This window comes from Pseudophryne corroboree, chromosome 4 (assembly GCF_028390025.1).
Source record: "Pseudophryne corroboree isolate aPseCor3 chromosome 4, aPseCor3.hap2, whole genome shotgun sequence".
In the NCBI taxonomy this organism is placed as follows: Eukaryota; Metazoa; Chordata; class Amphibia; order Anura; family Myobatrachidae; genus Pseudophryne; species Pseudophryne corroboree.
This window is the reverse complement of record NC_086447.1, coordinates 445,707,342-445,725,705: the sequence shown is the minus strand read 5'-3', so window position 1 is coordinate 445,725,705 and position 18,364 is coordinate 445,707,342. Positions and strand designations below refer to the sequence as shown.

The window sequence follows — 18,364 nt, the reverse complement described above, 5'->3', positions numbered from 1 at the left end:
TGCAACATAAATAGATTTTAAAGTAGTTTCTATTTTCCTGTCTGCGGGTTCTGTTAAGGCCGTAGCCCCAGGAACTGGCAGTAGTCTTTTTTGACAGACGCGATTCTGATGCATCGACAGCAGGGGGAGTTTCCCAGACCTTGCGCCCCTCTTGTGCAAAAGGGAAGGTGGCCATCCCTTTCTTTGACACCTGGAATTTCTTATCAGGAGTTGCCCATGGCTCTCTAAAAAGATCATCCAGTTCCGTAGAGACAGGAAATGTAGAAGAGAAAAAGGATTGCTGCACATTTGCCTTATGCAGCATAGGAATCATTTAATTTAGTAGTAGATTCCAGCTTTTCCCCCTCCTCTACCTCTGGTACCTCCTCCTCAGATTCTGAGAGTATATCAGGTAACCCCCTTTTCTTTTGGGGGGTAATGGATTTGATAGAGGGGAAACACGTCTACTGTCTGACCTATCTTTGTCAGAGCAACCATAGATTGTTATAACTTGCCTTTCTTGTCTAGAAGTGGTCTTTGACATGTCAGCCATCATAGATTTTATAGAGCTGTGCCAAGCTGGCTCCTGCAAATTACCCCCTGAAGCCTCACTATCTTGTGAGGGCTGACTGCATTGTTCACTGAGAGAATCTGCAGGGGAGGAGGAAAACCTGGTGTGACAACAGTGCACACAGCGTTTTTCACCATGCTGACAGAGGACATTTACATTCACACACAACACAGGGAACAACAAGTACAAGAAAGTGTGCTCAGACTATTGTGTGTGGAGATACTCAGAAAGGAGGGACCAGCACCAGCATTAGAACTAACAATTATATAGTTAGAAATGAGGCAATTTGGTATATATTGCTTGAGGAGCCTAATATATAGGTTTAACAGCGGGCTCTCCCCCTTAACTACACCCCTGAACCAGTGTCTGGCCGTGGAGGATCACTTGGAGGAGCTAGCAGTCCTGCAGCAGTGCTGTGTGTGCAGGAAGCCGCTGGTCCCGCTCTGAGGAAGCTCTGCCCCTTACAATGGCGCAGGAGCTATACTAATAGTTATACTGGCAAATGTCCCCAAAGTGTGTAAAATAAGGTACAATCACCTATTTTCACTATCTCTGCCAGTCTAAACAAAGGGGTTATGGGGATCACTGTCACGGAAATCCATATGCCTGCCCAGCGTTAATGCTGCACGTAGGAACCGGGTTCCCCCCTAGCGGGATCCCCGGTTGTCACTCACCACTCTGCCGACCTTCAGGCTCTGTACTGGGGTGTGCGGTGTGCTGCGGGTGTGTGCACGAGAGCACAATACCTGCAGTACACTGATCCTCAGGACCGTTGTCCTGTCAGCGGGATCCGACTCAGCACCTCTAATTGAGGCCGGTGTCAGTCAAACTAAACTAAACTGAAGAAAAACTCTCTGGAGCTCAAGAGTGTGCAACCTCTCCTGGGGGCACATTTTTCTAAACTGAGCTGTAGGGGAGGGCATAGAGGGGAGGAGCCAGCACACCCTGTGGAAGAAATTTAAAGTGCACCGGCTCCTTTGGACTCCCTCTATACCCCATTGTACTAAGGTCCCCAGTATCCCTTATGGATGATAGAGAAATGGGAAATAGTCTGCATTTACTATATTTCCCCCCCCCATGAAAAAAGTGTGATCAATAAAATTAGTTAAGGGACTAAAAAAATGTATACTAGCCTAATATACATATGGGATCTCCAGAAAGCTTTTGATGTAGGGAATTAGAGATATAGGGCCCTTCCACAATTTGGAGCCGCATGTCCGATATTTATTAAAACCCATTTAATAATACCTCGTCTTCTCCCAGTGCCACTATAATTACCCCCGAATGAATTTGCATAGCAGAGCTCTTCAACTAAAACCTTCAGGCAGAACATGTGAATATACTGTATAAACGGTGCACATACCTATATTCAACCAGTGTAAGACCTTTTGGCGTGTCAGACAAAAGCTCAGAGTTAAATCCATACCTAGAGCCATCTTGGTTTATTCTGTTCAGAACAGTCTGAAATACAATATATACATACACTGTTATGGCAATATACTAATAACTTGAATTCTGAATTTTGAACCAATAACAAAACTCACCTTAACTAATAAATCTCTGTTGATTTTGAAAGTCACGGATCCCCGACCAGAGCCTATTTCACTTACTACTGAGTCACAGGTTAGCTGAAATACAAATATATAGTTATAGAAGCCATACACTTCAGTGATAAGATGGGCGGGATGGGGGGGGGGGGGGGGGGGACTGACAACAAGGAAACAGAAAATAAAATTAACCTCAATAGTACATCCCTCATTGCAGTGGCAACACATATACACTGCTCAAAAAAATAAAGGGAACACTTAAACAACACAATGTAACTCCAAGTCAATCACACTTCTGTGAAAACAAACTGTCCACTTAGGATGCAACACTGATTGACAATTAATTTCACATGCGGTTGTGCAAATGGAATAGACAACAGGTGGAAATTATAGGCAATTAGCAAGACACCCCCAATAAAGGAGTTGTTCTGCAGGTGGTGACCACAGACCACTTCTCAGCTCCTATGCTTTCTGGCTGATGTTTTGGTCACTTTTGAAAGCTGGCGGTGCTTTCACTCTAGTGGTAGCATGAGACGGAGTCTACAATCCACACAAGTGGCTCAGGTTGTGCAGCTCATCCAGGATGGCACATCAATGCGAGCTGTGGCAAGAAGGTTTGCTGTGTCTGTCAGCGTAGTGTCCAGAGCATGGAGGCGCTACCAGGAGACAGGCCAGTACATCAGGTGACGTGGAGGAGGACGTAGGAGGGCAACAACCCAGCAGCAGGACCGCTACCTCCGCCTTTGTGCAAGAAACAGGAGAAGCACTGCCAGAACACAGCAAAATGACCTCCAGCAAGCCACAAATGTGCATGCGTCTACTCAAACGATCAGAAACAGATTCCATGAGGGTGGTATGAGGGCCCGACGTCCACAGGTGGGGGTTGTGCTTACAGCCCAACACTGTGCAGGACGTTTGGCATTTGCCAGAGAAATCCAAGACTGGCAAATTCGCCACTGGCGCCCTGTGCTCTTCACAGATGAAAGCAGGTTCTCACCGAGCACATGTGACAGACGTGACAGAGTCTGGAGAAAACAAGGAGAACAGAACATCCTCCAGCATGACCGGTTTGGCAGTGGGTCAGTAATGGTGTGGGGTGGCATTTCTTTGGGGGGCCGCACAGCCCTCCATGTGCTCGCCAGAGGTAGCCTGACTGCCATTAGGTACCGAGATGAGATCCTTAGAACCCTTGTGAGAACATATGCTGGTGCGGTTGGCCCTGGGTTCCTCCTAATGCAAGACAATGCTAGACCTCATGTGGCTGGAGTGTGTCAGCAGTTCCTGCAAGACGAAGGCATCAGGAGCATACCCAGGCTTTGTAGGGAGGTCATACAGGCATGTGAAGGCCATACACACTACTGAGCCTCATTTTGACTTGTTTTAAGGACATTACATCAAAGTTGGATCAGCCTGTAGTATGTTTTTCCACTTTAATTTTGAGTGCGACTCCAAATCCAGACCTCCATGAGTTAATAAATTTGATTTCCATTGATAATTTTTGTGTGATTTTGTTGTCAGCACATTCAACTATGTAAAGAACAAAGTATTTAATAAGAATATTTCATTCATTCAGATCTAGGATGTGTTATTTTAGTGTACCCTTTATTTTTTTGAGCAGTGTATATTTTTTTCAATTTGTTTTAAAATCACAAAATATATATACTATATTCCCCGCAAATAGTTACTGAAACATGGCAGCAAAAAACATGCTATACAGAATTAATTACCTTCACTTAACAGTGCTAAAAGAAACTCAAAATAATACCGTTGGGGCTGTATCTTGAGGGCATCATACTCACAGTTGCTAATGTTTTGTAAATATGTAAAGTACACAAGTCACACAGTGTTGAGATGCATTAATAATGGACGGGTGTGGATCATCAAATCGACAGTGTCTAGGTCGACAGTCACTAGGTCGACAGGGTCTGAAGGTCGACATGAGCTAGGTGGATAGGTCAAAAGGTCGACATGCGTTTTTCATGTTTTTTTGGTGTCGTTTTCTGCGTACAGTGACCGGGAAGCCGAATTAGTGCACCCTGTCCCCTCGCATGGCTCGCATGCTTTGGGCAAGGTGCCTCGGCCCGCAGCCGCTTCGCTCGGCACAGATTACCGTTCCAATCGTAGTCCACGTGGATCGTTAAGTATGAAAAGTAAAAAAAAAAGAAAAAAAATTGTGAAAAAGCATGTCGCCTAATGTGTACCCACCTTAACACAAATCCACGTACGGGGGTAGGGTTTGGCCCCCCTGGATCCCATAGGCATTCCTGCCAATAAGCAAGCAGCTTACAGCACTGGATGCGGCCTGGCATCAAAGAAATTACCCAGCTGCTGTGCCCTGCAGTTAATATATTCCACTACCGAGAGGAAACTGATAAGTGAGAGAGGACACGGAGAAGTGATGTCAGTGAGTGGTAATAAAATAGGGGACACAGAACAGCGAGGATCCTTCTATTGGAGCCTCTGTCCCGGTGACTCAGTCATAATAACTTTAGGTAAATACTGTAAGGATTCCTTAATGCCGCAAATAGCGGTGATAAGGAATCCCTATTATCTGGGGCTAGCCACATCAGTTAATAAATATGCCATTGAATGAGGTTCAAGGAGCACGGGCTGGCAAAGCACTTGGCATATTGCCAGCACAGCACTTAGCATAGCACTGGCATACACTGATAGCACTGGGCATGCATGGTAGGTACAGCACTGTCACAGCACTGGTCATATTGCTGGCACTGCACTGACAGCACTCACACAGCACTGGGCATACCACATGAACAACTCTAGGGGGGGGGACGCAATTTCTGATGACAGACCTAAGTAAAATAAAATAATAATATAAAAATACATATTTTACGTTTCTTATAATACCTTTTCTGCAACAGTTTGTGCCTTCTTCCTGTGACTGGCTGCATCACCAGGTTCATCTAACACAGAATTCACATATAGCTGAAAGTCAGGGGATGCACTAGGTGGAGAAAACAAATACATTATACATAACAAACCTGGGATATGCTGAAGAACACAGGGATCTCAATGGTTTATCCAACAAATCATTAGCAGAAACATAGATGGGTTGTCATGATGGGGTGTAGTATGGTATGCCGGCGGTCGGGCTCCCGACCACCGGCATACCGACAGTGTGGCGAGCGCAAATGAGCCCCTTGCGGGCTCGCTACGCGTGCCACACAATTTTATTCTCCCTCTAGGGGGGTCGTGGACCCCCACAAGGGAGAATAAGTGTCGGTATGCCGGCTCTCGGGATCCCGGCGCCGGTATACTGTGCGCCGGGATCCCGACAGCCGGCATACTGAAGACCACCCGTCATGATGACGTCATGGTTTACTAACAATAAGTAGGCTGTCTCTGAACCCTATGGAATATGGAAGAATATTAAATACAGCAGCTCATGCTACAATCTCAATAAAAAATAAGTTTTAAATGTTTCTCAGCTGCATAGATCAGACTCATATCAGCAAGCTGCAAACAGTAAGTACAAAAGGAAACAACAGGTATTTTGGTTAAAACGATGCCGTTAGGCACGCAATTCTCCATACTGTAGATCACATTGAAGATTTTCTAAAACTAACTGGATTACAGTCTTCTTGCCCATCAGATTTTTTACACAACATGATAATGTTATGCATGTAATGTTTGCAAAAGAACATAAATAAAGTTTAGCTCAATCGTATTTTGTGGGTTTAATGATAACAGGTAGTATTGGCTATATAGTACTGTATGTGCTCTTGATTCTGTCATATGATAAATTGGAAATTCATGGGTCTTCAGTGGCACTCAAATTTACAAATAATAGGGTCAAAGGCTAATGTAAAAAAAAAAATTAATCAGGTACAATGAACAAAATTAAAGTCATGTTACTGTCTCCTGTGAACTGGAATTGCATGAATGTGATGGAGTAATTTTTCTGGCGGTACGCCCACAACTCGCGAAACCTATAAACAAAACAAAAAAAATATATTTGTCTATCACTAATAAACAGTATAAATAACAGAAATCACTGTGCAGAATGGCAATTAACTGTTCCACTTGGCTTGTTTTTAAAGATGGCAAATCTTTGCAGACAATTATGCAGATCTGTGAAACTACCATGGCAACCTTAGTCATATGGCACATGATGCAGTGAGCAGAGAGGTTTTGTAATGCCCCTCTGAACTCTGACATCTTTCCTCTCCTTCTTCTAGCTCTTCCTTCTTATGACATGCTGTGAGCTTTTACGGTGTGTGACTGATAATGAACTTTGGAGGTAATTCAGATCTGCTCGCTGGGCTGCTTTTTTTGCTGTGCTGCGTTTAGATAATCGCCACCTACAGGGGGAGTGTAATTTCGCTGTGCAAGTGTGCGATCCTATGTGTATGCCGAGCTGCTAAAATTCTGTGTTTGCAGTCTCTGCACAGCCCAAGACATACTCTTCCAGTGCGATAGAATCAGGCTGAACGGGGCCGGAGCTGACGTCAGACACCCTCCCTGAAAACGCTTGGGGACACCTGCGTTTTTCTGAACACTCCCTGTAAACAGTCAGTTACCAACCACAAACAGCTTACTCCTGTCAATCACCTTGTGAAGGCCAATGCGAACAGATTTTTCGCACAATCCCATCGCTGACCGGCGATACCTATTGTTGTCCGACGCGCGTGCACATGCATGTGCTGTTATGACCTGATCGCTCGCTGTGCGAAAACACACAGCAGTGATCAGATCTGAATGACTCACTTTGTGCCTACTCTGCAGTGTAACATCCTCACCTTAATACTGTGCTCCCTCCCCGCTGCCGCCATCATCACACCGGCCCCCCGCTCACCATATCTTTAGCTCTGTAAGGGGTTGGTAGCATGCTGCTGGGGCGAGCAGTCCCCTGTGGCGGGGAACAATCCGACCCCTCTAGAGCTCAGTGTCCAGTCAGCGGAGACAGTGGCTCAGACCCCGCAGGGCGGACACTGCTCCCCCCTTAGTCCCTCGCTGCAGGGAGGCTGTTGCCAGCAGCCTCCCTGTAAAAAAAATAAACTTTTCCAAGAAAGCTCTGTAGAGCTCCCCTAGCTGTGACCGGCTCCTCCGGACACATTTTCTAAACTGAGTCTGGTAGGAGGGGCATAGAGGGAGGAGCCAGCCCACACTCTCAAACTCTTAAAGTGCCAATGGCTCCTGGTGGACCCGTCTATAACCCTTGGTACTAATGTGGACCCCAGCATCCTCTAGGACGTAAGAGAAATATATATATATATATATATACTGGTAAACTCATCCGGCACTCAATGTTAAAGAATAATTAATGCCTGGGTGCCCTCCTGATGATGATAGAACAACATATCCTTCCCCACCTGTGGCTCAGGTGTATGCAGCAAAGGAACGGAGGCGGCACTCCAAGGACTTGTTAAAACTTGTATTCAAATCATTGTGGAAACAAAGCAAACGTGTTCATAACAGAAGAAAACATGGCAGGTTGCTTACGACGTTTCAAGGCCTAACAGCCTTTTCCTCAGGTAAGAATGCCCATGTGCAGTGAAAGCATAAGTGATAAAATAACCAAATAGAAGCATAGAACACTCACCGTTTATGTAGCATGCAGGAGCAGGTGTTCCCGGCGTCTGTGCCCGGGACTTCCGGGTACGTCACGTGTGCGGCGCATAGATGACGTGTCCGTTGCTAGGCAACGGCTGCGCTGGCAACACAGGCGCCGGGGAAACCCGTGAGTGAAACTGTAAAAACATAGTGTGGTAAGGCATGTGAAATACATGCTAGGACACCCAGGGACCGGGCGACTAATGTGAAAAGTGAAGAGCAATTAAAAACATTAATTTAAAATTACTTGTAATCAGCTGAAGTATAACCAGTGTGGAGAGCAGAGCCCAATGCTAACAATAACATTGTGCACCCTTGAACACAGCCTATAATCAGAGAAAGTAATAAATTAAGTTTTGTGCAGGAAATATATGGTCTGATCTATGAATGGGCTAAAGCGTAATAACTGGGTGTTAATGGAAACCCGAACAGGTACATCAAATCAAGGATAAGAAAAGGGGAAAAAGGGGGGGGGGAGGGGGGGGGGAATAGGGAGGGAGACTAGATAAGCATTTGTGATCGAGGTAACCCGCGTATTAATGCAGGAGGGTAGCAGCTGCTGTGGTGAAACCTGAGAGACCGGATGGCGTTACACCGATCGGCCATAAAAGCATCACTTGACGGCAAACCGGTAGACCAACCGGTAGCACGCCACTTTAAACAAAGTGGCCATCCACTATCTAGTCTCTGGTACAAGATTATCGACCACATTCCGAGCCCAGTGAGAGGTGGAGATCGACACAGAGCGCTATCTAAATGTGAATCCAAATGGATTTTTTCATTAGATGCATTGTCACCTAAAAGACTGAACGAAAAATTCACTTGGAATGTATTTCTGTAACTTCTGTTATTATATTAGTAGCTTCTGCTCCAGCTTTTGATCCTCTTCCCCCTCCTTCCCCCTCCGTTCCAACCCCACCCCCCCTTGCCCCTTTCCTTCCCCTCCTCCCTCCTCTTCCTCCCTGTCCCCCCCCCCCCCCCCCCCCCCCCCCTCCTCTTCTTATCCTTGATTTGATGTACCTGTTCGGGTTTCCATTTTTCACCCAGTTATTACGCTTTAGCCCATTCATAGATCAGACCATATATTTTCTGCACAAAACTTAATTTATTACTTTCTCTGATTATAGGCTGTGTTCAAGGGTGCACGATGTTATTGTTAGCATTGGGCTCTGTTCACCACACTGGTTATACTTCAGCTGATTACAAGTAATTTTTAATTCATGTTTTTAATTGCTCTTCACTTTTCACATTAGTCGCCCGGTCCCTGGGTGTCCTAGCATGTATTTCACATGCCTTACCACACTATGTTTTTACAGTTTCACTCACGGGTTTCCCCGGCGCCTGTGTTGCCAGCGCAGCCGTTGCCTAGCAACGGACACATCATCTATGCGCCGCACACGTGACGTACCCGGAAGTCCCGGGCACAGACGCCGGGAACACCTGCTCCTGCATGCTACATAAATGGTGAGTGTTCTATGATTCTGTTTGGTTCTTTTATCACTTATGCTTTCACTGCACATGGGCATTCTTACCTGAGGAAAAGGCTGTTAGGCCATGAAACGTCGTAAGCAACCTGCCATGTTTTCTTCTGTTATGAACACGTTTGCTTTGTTTCCACAATGATTTGAATACAAGTTTTAACAAGTCCTTGGAGTGCCGCCTCCGTTCCTTTGCTGCATACACCTGAGCCACAGGTGGGGAAGGATATGTTAGTTTATATATATATATATATATATATATATATATATACATATATACACACACACACACACACACAGTATATAGTCACGCATATACGCATACATATAGCCACACATACACATATCTGCTGTCGCTCACAATCTCAGAAATATAGCTGCACCCCTAAACATTGTAAAAATAAGATTTTACTTACCGATAAATCTATTTCTCGTAGTCCGTAGTGGATGCTGGGACTCCGTAAGGACCATGGGGAATAGCGGCTCCGCAGGAGACAGGGCACAAAATAAAAGCTTAAGGATCAGGTGGTGTGCACTGGCTCCTCCCCCTATGACCCTCCTCCAAGCCTCAGTTAGGATACTGTGCCCGGACGAGCGTACATAATAAGGAAGGATATGGAATCCCGGGTAAGACTCATACCAGCCACACCAATCACACCGTACAACTCGTGATCTGAACCCAGTTAACAGTATGATAAACGCAAAGGAGCCTCTGAAAAGATGGCTCACAACAATAATAACCCGAATTTTTGTAACAATAACTATATACAAGTATTGCAGACAATCCGCACTAGGGATGGGCGCCCAGCATCCACTACGGACTACGAGAAATAGATTTATCGGTAAGTAAAATCTTATTTTCTCTGACGTCCTAGTGGATGCTGGGACTCCGTAAGGACCATGGGGATTATACCAAAGCTCCCAAACGGGCGGGAGAGTGCGGATGACTCTGCAGCACCGAATGAGAGAACTCCAGGTCCTCCTCAGCCAGGGTATCAAATTTGTAGAATTTAGCAAACGTGTTTGCCCCTGACCAAGTAGCTGCTCGGCAAAGTTGTAAAGCCGAGACCCCTCGGGCAGCCGCCCAAGATGAGCCCACTTTCCTTGTGGAATGGGCTTTTACTGATTTTGGCTGTGGCAATCCTGCCACAGAATGTGCAAGCTGAATTGTACTACAAATCCAACGAGCAATCGTCTGCTTTGAAGCAGGAGCACCCAGCTTGTTGGGTGCATACAGGATAAACAGCGAGTCAGATTTTCTGACTCCAGCCGTCCTGGAAACATATATTTTCAAGGCCCTGACAACGTCAAGCAACTTAGAGTCCTCTAAGTCCCTGGTAGCCGCAGGTACCACAATAGGTTGGTTCATGTGAAATGCAGAAACCACCTTAGGTAGAAATTGAGGACGAGTCCTCAATTCCGCCCTGTCAGAATGAAAAATTAAGTAAGGGCTTTTATATGATAAAGCCGCCAATTCTGACACACGCCTGGCTGAAGCCAAGGCTAACAGCATCGACACCTTCCATGTGAGATATTTTAAGTCCACAGTGGAAAGTGGTTCAAACCAATGTGACTTTAGAAAGCTCAACACAACATTGAGATCCCAAGGTGCCACTGGAGGCACAAAAGGAGGCTGTATGTGCAGCACCCCTTTTACAAATGTCTGAACTTCAGGTACTGAAGCCAGTTCTTTCTGGAAGAAAATCGACAGGGCCGAAATTTGAACCTTAATGGACCCTAATTTTAGGCCCATAGACAGTCCTGTTTGCAGGAAATGAAGGAAACGACCCAGTTGAAATTCCTCTGTAGGGGCCTTCTTGGCCTCACACCACGCAACATATTTACGCCAAATGCGGTGATAATGTTTTGCGGTTACGTCCTTCCTGGCTTTGACCAGAGTAGGGATGACTTCTTCTGGAATGCCTTTTTCCCTCAGGATCCGGCGTTCAACCGCCATGCCGTCAAACGCAGCCGCGGTAAGTCCTGGAACAGACAAGGCCCCTGCAGCAGCAGGTCCTTTCTTAGAGGTAGAGGCCACGGTTCGTCCGTGAGCATCTCTTGAAGTTCCGGGTACCAAGTCCTTCTTGGCCAATCCGGAACCACGAGTATAGTTCTTACTCCTCTCCTTCTTATGATTCTCAGTACTTTTGGTATGAGAGGCAGAGGAGGGAACACATACACTGACTGGTACACCCACGGCGTTACCAGAGCGTCCACTGCTATTGCCTGAGGGTCCCTTGACCTGGCGCAATATCTGTCCAGTTTTTTGTTTAGACGTGACGCCATCATGTCCACCTTTGGTTTTTCCCAACGGTTTACAATCAGGTGGAAGACTTCTGGGTGAAGTCCCCACTCTCCCGGGTGAAGGTCGTGTCTGCTGAGGAAGTCTGTTTCCCAGTTGTCCACTCCCGGAATGAACACTGCTGACAGTGCTATCACATGATTTTCCGCCCAGCGAAGAATCCTTGCAGCTTCTGCCATTGCCCTCCTGCTTCTCGTGCCGCCCTGTCTGTTTACGTGGGCGACTGACGTGATGTTGTCCGATTGGATCAACACCGCCTGACCCTGAAGCAGAGGTTTTGCTTGACTTAGAGCATTGTAAATGGCCCTTAGTTCCAGAATGTTTATATGAAGAGATGTTTCCATGCTTGACCACAAGCCCTGGAAATTCCTTCCCTGTGTGACTGCTCCCCAGCCTCTCAGGCTGGCATCCGTGGTTACCAGGATCCAATCCTGAATGCCAAATCTGCGGCCCTCTAGTAGATGAGCACTCTGCAGCCACCACAGGAGAGACACCCTTGTCCTTGGCGACAGGGTTATCCGCTGATGCATCTGCAGATGCGATCCGGACCATTTGTCCAGTAGATCCCACTGAAACGTTCTTGCATGGAATCTTCCGAATGGAATCGCTTCGTAAGAAGCCACCATTTTTCCCAGGACCCTCGTGCACTGATGCACTGAGACCTGGCCTGGTTTTAGGAGGTTCCTGACTAGCTCGGATAACTCCCTGGCCTTCTCCTCCGGGAGAAACACCTTCTTCTGGACTGTGTCCAGAATCATTCCTAGGAACAGTAGACGTGTCGTTGGAATCAGCTGCGATTTTGGAATATTTAGAATCCACCCGTGCTGACGTAACACTACCTGAGATAGTGCTACTCCGACTTCTAACTGTTCCCAGGATCTTGCCCTTATCAGGAGATCGTCCAAGTAAGGGATAATTAAAATGCCTTTTCTTCGTAGAAGAATCATCATTTCGGCCATTACCTTGGTAAAGACCCGAGGTGCCGTGGACAATCCAAACGGCAGCGTCTGAAACTGATGATGACAGTTTTGTACTACAAACCTGAGGTACCCTTGGTGAGAAGGGTATATTGGGACGTGGAGATAAGCATCTTTGATGTCCAGAGACACCATATAGTCCCCTTCTTCCAGATTCGCTATCACTGCTCTGAGTGACTCCATCTTGAATTTGAACCTTTTTATGTAAGTGTTCAAGGATTTCAGATTTAAAATTGGTCTCACCGAGCCGTCCGGCTTCGGTACCACAAACAGCGAGGAATAATACCCCTTTCCCTGTTGCAGGAGGGGTACCTTGATTATCACCTGCTGGGAATACAGCTTGTGAATGGCTTCCAAAACTGCCTCCCTGTCGGAGGGAGACTTTGGTAAAGCAGACTTCAGGAACCGACGAGGGGGAAACGCCTCGAATTCCAGTTTGTACCCCTGCGATACTACCTGTAGAATCCAGGGATCCACTTGCGAGTGAGCCCACTGCGCGTTGAAATTCTTGAGACGGGCCCCCACCATAACCGAGTCTGCTTGTAAAGCCCCAGCGTCATGCTGAAGACTTGACAGAAGCAGGGGAGGGCTTCTGCTCCTGGGAAGCGGCTGCACGGTGCAGTCTTTTTCCTCTTCCTCTGCCCCGGGGCAGAAAGGAGTGGCCTTTTGCTCGCTTGTACTTATGGGAACGAAAGGACTGAGTTTGAAAAGACGGTGTCTTTTTCTGCTGATGTGAAGTGACCTGGGGTAAAAAGGTGGATTTCCCAGCCGTTGCCGTGACCACCAGGTCCGATAGACCAGCCCCAAATAACTCCTCCCCTTTATACGGCAATACTTCCATGTGCCGTTTGGAATCCGCATCCCCTGACCACTGTCGCGTCCATAACGCTCTTCTGGCAGAGATGGACATAGCACTTACTCTTGATGCCAGGGTGCAAATATCCCTCTGTGCATCACGCATATATAGCAATGCATCCTTTAAATGTTCTATAGTTAACAAAATATTGTCCCTATCCAGGGTATCAATATTCTCAGTCAGGGAATCCGACCATGCGACTCCAGCACTGCACATCCAGGCTGAGGCGATTGCTGGTCGCAGTATAACACCAGTATGTGTGTATATACTTTTTAGGATATTTTCCAGCCTTCTATCAGCTGGTTCTTTGAGGGTGGCCGTATCAGGAGACGGTAACGCTACTTGTTTAGATAAACGTGTGAGCGCCTTATCTACCCTAGGGGGTGTTTCCCAACGCGTCCTAACCTCTGGCGGGAAGGGATATAATGCTAATAATTTATTAGAAATTAGCTGTTTTTTATCGGGGGAAACCCACGCTTTATCACACACCTCATTTATTTCCTCTGACTCAGGAAAAACTATTGGTAGTTTTTTCACACCCCACATAATACCCTTCTTTGTGGTACTTGTAGTGTCAGAAAGGTTCAATGCCTCTTTCATTGCCGTGATCATGTAACGTGTGGCCCTACTGGACATTACGTTTGTCTCGTCACCGTCGACACTAGACTCAGTATCTGTGTCAGGGTCTGTGTCGACCCACTGAGGTAACGGGCGTTTTAGCGCCCCTGACGGTGTCTGAGACGCCTGGACAGGCACTAATTGATTTGCCGGCTGTCTCATGTCGTCAACAGTTTTTTGCAAATTGCTGACATTATCACTTAATTGTTTAAATACAATCATCCAGTCAGGCGTCGACTCCCTAGGGGGTGACATCACCAACACAGGCAACTGCTCCGCCTCCACATCATTTTCCTCCTCATACATGTCGACACACGCGTACCGACACACAGCACACACACCGGGAATGCTCTGATAGAGGACAGCACCCCACTTAGCCCTTTGGAGAGACAGAGGGAGAGTCTGCCAGCACACACCCAGGGCTATATATATACAGGGATAACCTTATATAAGTGTTATTCCCTTATAGCTGCTGTTATTATCGTTATTTGCTGCCAAAAATGCCCCCCCTTCTCTTTTTTACCCTGATTCTGAAGCAGGACTGCAGGGGAGAGTCAGGGAGCCGTCCTTCCAGCGGAGCTGTGAGGGAAAATGGCGCTTGTGTGCTGAGGAGATAGGCTCCGCCCCTTCACGACGTCCTTATCTCCCGCTTTTTTGTGTAAAAATGGCAGGGGTTAAAATACATCCATATAGCCCAGGAGCTATATGTGATGTATTCTTTTTGCCACCTAAGGTATATACTGTTATATTGCGTCTCAGGGCGCTCCCCCCCAGCGCCCTGCACTCTCAGTGACCGGAGTGTGAAGTGTGCTGAGAGCAATGGCGCACAGCTGCGGTGCTGTGCGCTACCTTAGTCTGAAGACAGGATGTCTTCTGCCGCCGATTTCACCGGACCTCTTCGTCTCTTCTGGCTCTGTAAGGGGGACGGCGGCGCGGCTCCGGTGACCCATCCAGGCTGTACCTGTGATCGTCCCTCTGGAGCTAATGTCCAGTAGCCTAAGAAGCCCAATCCACTCTGCACGCAGGTGAGTTCGCTTCTTCTCCCCTTAGTCCCACGATGCAGTGAGCCTGTTGCCAGCAGGACTCACTGAAAATAAAAAAACCTAAACTAAACTTTTATTCTAAGCAGCTCAGGAGAGCCACCTAGATTGCACCCTTCTCGGCCGGGCACAAAAATCTAACTGAGGCTTGGAGGAGGGTCATAGGGGGAGGAGCCAGTGCACACCACCTGATCCTTAAGCTTTTATTTTGTGCCCTGTCTCCTGCGGAGCCGCTATTCCCCATGGTCCTTACGGAGTCCCAGCATCCACTAGGACGTCAGAGAAAACTGGGAAACTGGGATTTGATAGTCCGTTTTCTTAGCTATCCTCGTACACATTATCTCCATATATATATTTATTGTGAAGAAATAAAGAAGGTGCACAATAGTGAAGTATATCTATATAAAACACGATGTATTAGATATGTATCGCACTAACATAAGGCAAAAGCATGCAGGCATATAATGTATAACAGTGGTTTGTCACCGGACCGTGTTTTAAATAGATATATTTCACTATTGTCCACCTCCTTTATTTCTTCACAATACAGATACAGCCCGGTGAATAGGGCTTACAAGGGGATCGGCACTTTATTGGATTTGCAATACGTGTGGGACGTCCAGAAATTATGTTTAATACATTGGACTTGCGCAGAAGGATCCTTTTTCAATATATATATATATATATATATATATAAAAAATATAAGATTTTAAACCTACTGGTAAATCTATTTCTCCTAGTCCGTAGAGGATGCTGGGGACTCCGTAAGGACCATGGGATATAGACGGGCTCCGCAGGAGATAGGGCACCTAAAAAGAACTTTGACTATGAGCTGTGCACTGGCTCCTCCCTCTATGCCCCTCCTCCAGACCTCAGTTAGAGAACTGTGCCCAGAAGAGATGGACAATACAAGGCAGGATTTAGCAATCCAAGGGCAAGATTCATACCAGCCCACACCAATCATACCATGTAACCTGGAACATACATAACCAGTTAACAGTATGAACAAACGACAGTAACGGTCCAAGACCGATGTCAACTGTTACATAACCCTTATATAAGCAACAACTATATACAAGTCTTGCAGAGTTTCCGCACTGGGACGGGCGCCCAGCATCCTCTACGGACTAGGAGAAATAGATTTACCGGTAGGTTTAAAATCTTATTTTCTCTTACGTCCTAGAGGATGCTGGGGACTCCGTAAGGACCATGGGGTTTATACCAAAGCATCCAATCGGGCGGGAGAGTGCGTATGACTCTGCAACACCGACTGAGCATACGCTAGGTCCTCATCAGCCAGGGTATCAAACTTGTAGAATTTAGCAAAAGTGTTTGCCCCCGACTAAGTCGCCGCTCGGCAAAGTTGTAATGCCGAGACGCCTCGGGCAGCCGCCCAAGAAGAGCCCACCTTCCTAGTGGAATGGGCCTTAACCGAATTTGGTACCGGCAATCCAGCCGTAGAGTGAGCCTGCTGAATCGTATTACAGATCCAGCGAGCAATAGTCTGCTTCGAAGCAGGAGCGCCAATCTTATTGGCTGCATACAGGACAAACAGAGCCTCTGTTTTCCTAATTCTAGCCGTCCTGGCTACATAAATTTTTAAGGCCCTGACTACGTCCAGGGATCTGGAATCCTCCAGGTCACTTGTAGCCACAGGCACCACAATAGGTTGATTCATATGGAACGAAGAAACCACTTTAGGCAAAAATTGCGGACGTGTCCTCAATTCAACTCGATCCACATGAAAAATCAAGTAGGGGCTCTTGTGTGACAAAGCCGCCAATTCTGACACTCGCCTTGCTGATGCTAAGGCCAACAACATGACCACCTTCCAGGTAAGAAATTTCAACTCAACCTTGTTAAGCGGTTCAAACCAGTGTGATTTTAGGAACTGCAACACCACGTTCAGGTCCCATGGTGCCACTGGAGACACAAAAGGGGGCTGGATGTGCATCACTCACTTTACAAACGTCTGGACTTCTGGAAGAGAAGCCAATTCCTTCTGAAAGAAAATCGAGAGGGCCGAAATCTGTACCTTAACAGAGCCTAATTTCAGGCCCATATCCACTCCTGTCTGTAGGAAGTGGAGAAAACGACCCAGATGAAAATCTTCCGTAGATGCATTCTTGGTTTCACACCAAGACACATACTTTCGCCAGATACAGTGATAATGCTTAACCGTCACCTCCTTCCTAGCCTTTATTAAAGTAGGGATGACCTCATCCGGAATCCCCTTTTTCGCTAGGATTCGGCGTTCAACCGCCATGCCGTCAAACGTAACCGCGGTAAGTCTTGAAATACACAGGGCCCCTGCTGCAACAGGTCTTCCCTCAGAGGAAGAGGCCAGGGATCTCCTGTGAGCATCTCTTGTAGATCAGAGTACCAGGCCCTTTGAGGCCAGTCTGGGACAACGAGTATCGTTCGTACTCTTCTTCGTCTTATGATCCTCAACACTTTTGTGATGAGAGGAAGAGGAGGAAACACGTAGACCGATTTGAACACCCACGGTGTTACCAGAGCGTCTACTGCTATTGCCTGAGGGTCCCGAGACCTGGCGCAGTACCTACGAAGTTTTTTGTTGAGGCGTGACGCCATCATGTCTATTTGAGGAGTTCCCCAAAGACGTGTTACTTCTGCAAAGACTTCTTGATGAAGTCCCCACTCTCCTGGATGGAGATCGTGTCTGCTGAGGAAGTCTGCTTCCCAGTTGTCCACTCCCGGAATGAAGACAGCTGACAGAGCGCTTACATGATTTTCCGCCCAGCGAAGGATCCTTGTGGCTTCCGCCATCGCGACTCTGCTTTTTGTCCCGCCTTGGCGGTTCACATGAGCCACTGCTGTGACATTGTCTGACTGAATCAGAACCGGTAGGTTTCGAAGAAAACTCTCCGCTTGTCGAAAGCCGTTGTAAATGGCCCTGAGTTCCAACACATTGATGTGTAGACAGGACTCCTGGTCTGACCAAAGACCCTGAAATTGTTTTCCCTGTGTGACCGCTCCCCATTCTCGGAGGCTCGCGTCCGTGGTAACCAGGATCCAATTCTGAATTCCGAACCTGCGACCGTCCAGGAGGTGAGCACTTTGCAACCACCACAGGAGGGACACTCTGGTCCCTGGGGACAGAGTTATTTTCCGATGTAAGTGCAGATGGGACCCGGACCACTTGTCCAGAAGGTCCCATTGAAAAGTCCTTGCATGGAACCTTCCGAAGGGAATGGCCTCGTAGGCCGCCACCATTTTCCCCAGAACTCGAGTGCATTGGTGAACTGACACCCCTTTCGGTTTTAGCAGGTCTCTGACCATGTTCTGGATGTCCTGGGCTTTCTCTATTGGGAGGAAGACCTTCATTTGTTCCGTATCCAGTATCATACCTAGGAACGGTAGTCGAGTTGTCGGAATCAACTGTAACTTTGGTAGATTTAGA

General features: G+C 47.0%; 1 protein-coding gene across 2 annotated transcripts in view; it reads right to left on the bottom strand.

Moving 5' to 3' along the window:
- Positions 1-18,364, bottom strand: part of RARS2 (arginyl-tRNA synthetase 2, mitochondrial) — a 133,182-nt gene that overhangs the window by 101,734 nt on the left and 13,084 nt on the right. For both annotated transcript variants that reach the window (XR_010176011.1, XM_063916934.1), the window contains exons 2-5: positions 5,971-6,044; positions 4,963-5,059; positions 2,095-2,178; positions 1,914-2,011 (exon numbers count right to left, since the gene is read on the bottom strand). Coding sequence is in view for 1 of the 2 variants with exons in the window: in XM_063916934.1 (XP_063773004.1) it covers positions 1,914-2,011; positions 2,095-2,178; positions 4,963-5,059; positions 5,971-6,044 (353 nt within the window). In the remaining variant the exon portion in view is untranslated. The remainder of the gene's footprint in view (positions 1-1,913; positions 2,012-2,094; positions 2,179-4,962; positions 5,060-5,970; positions 6,045-18,364) is intronic.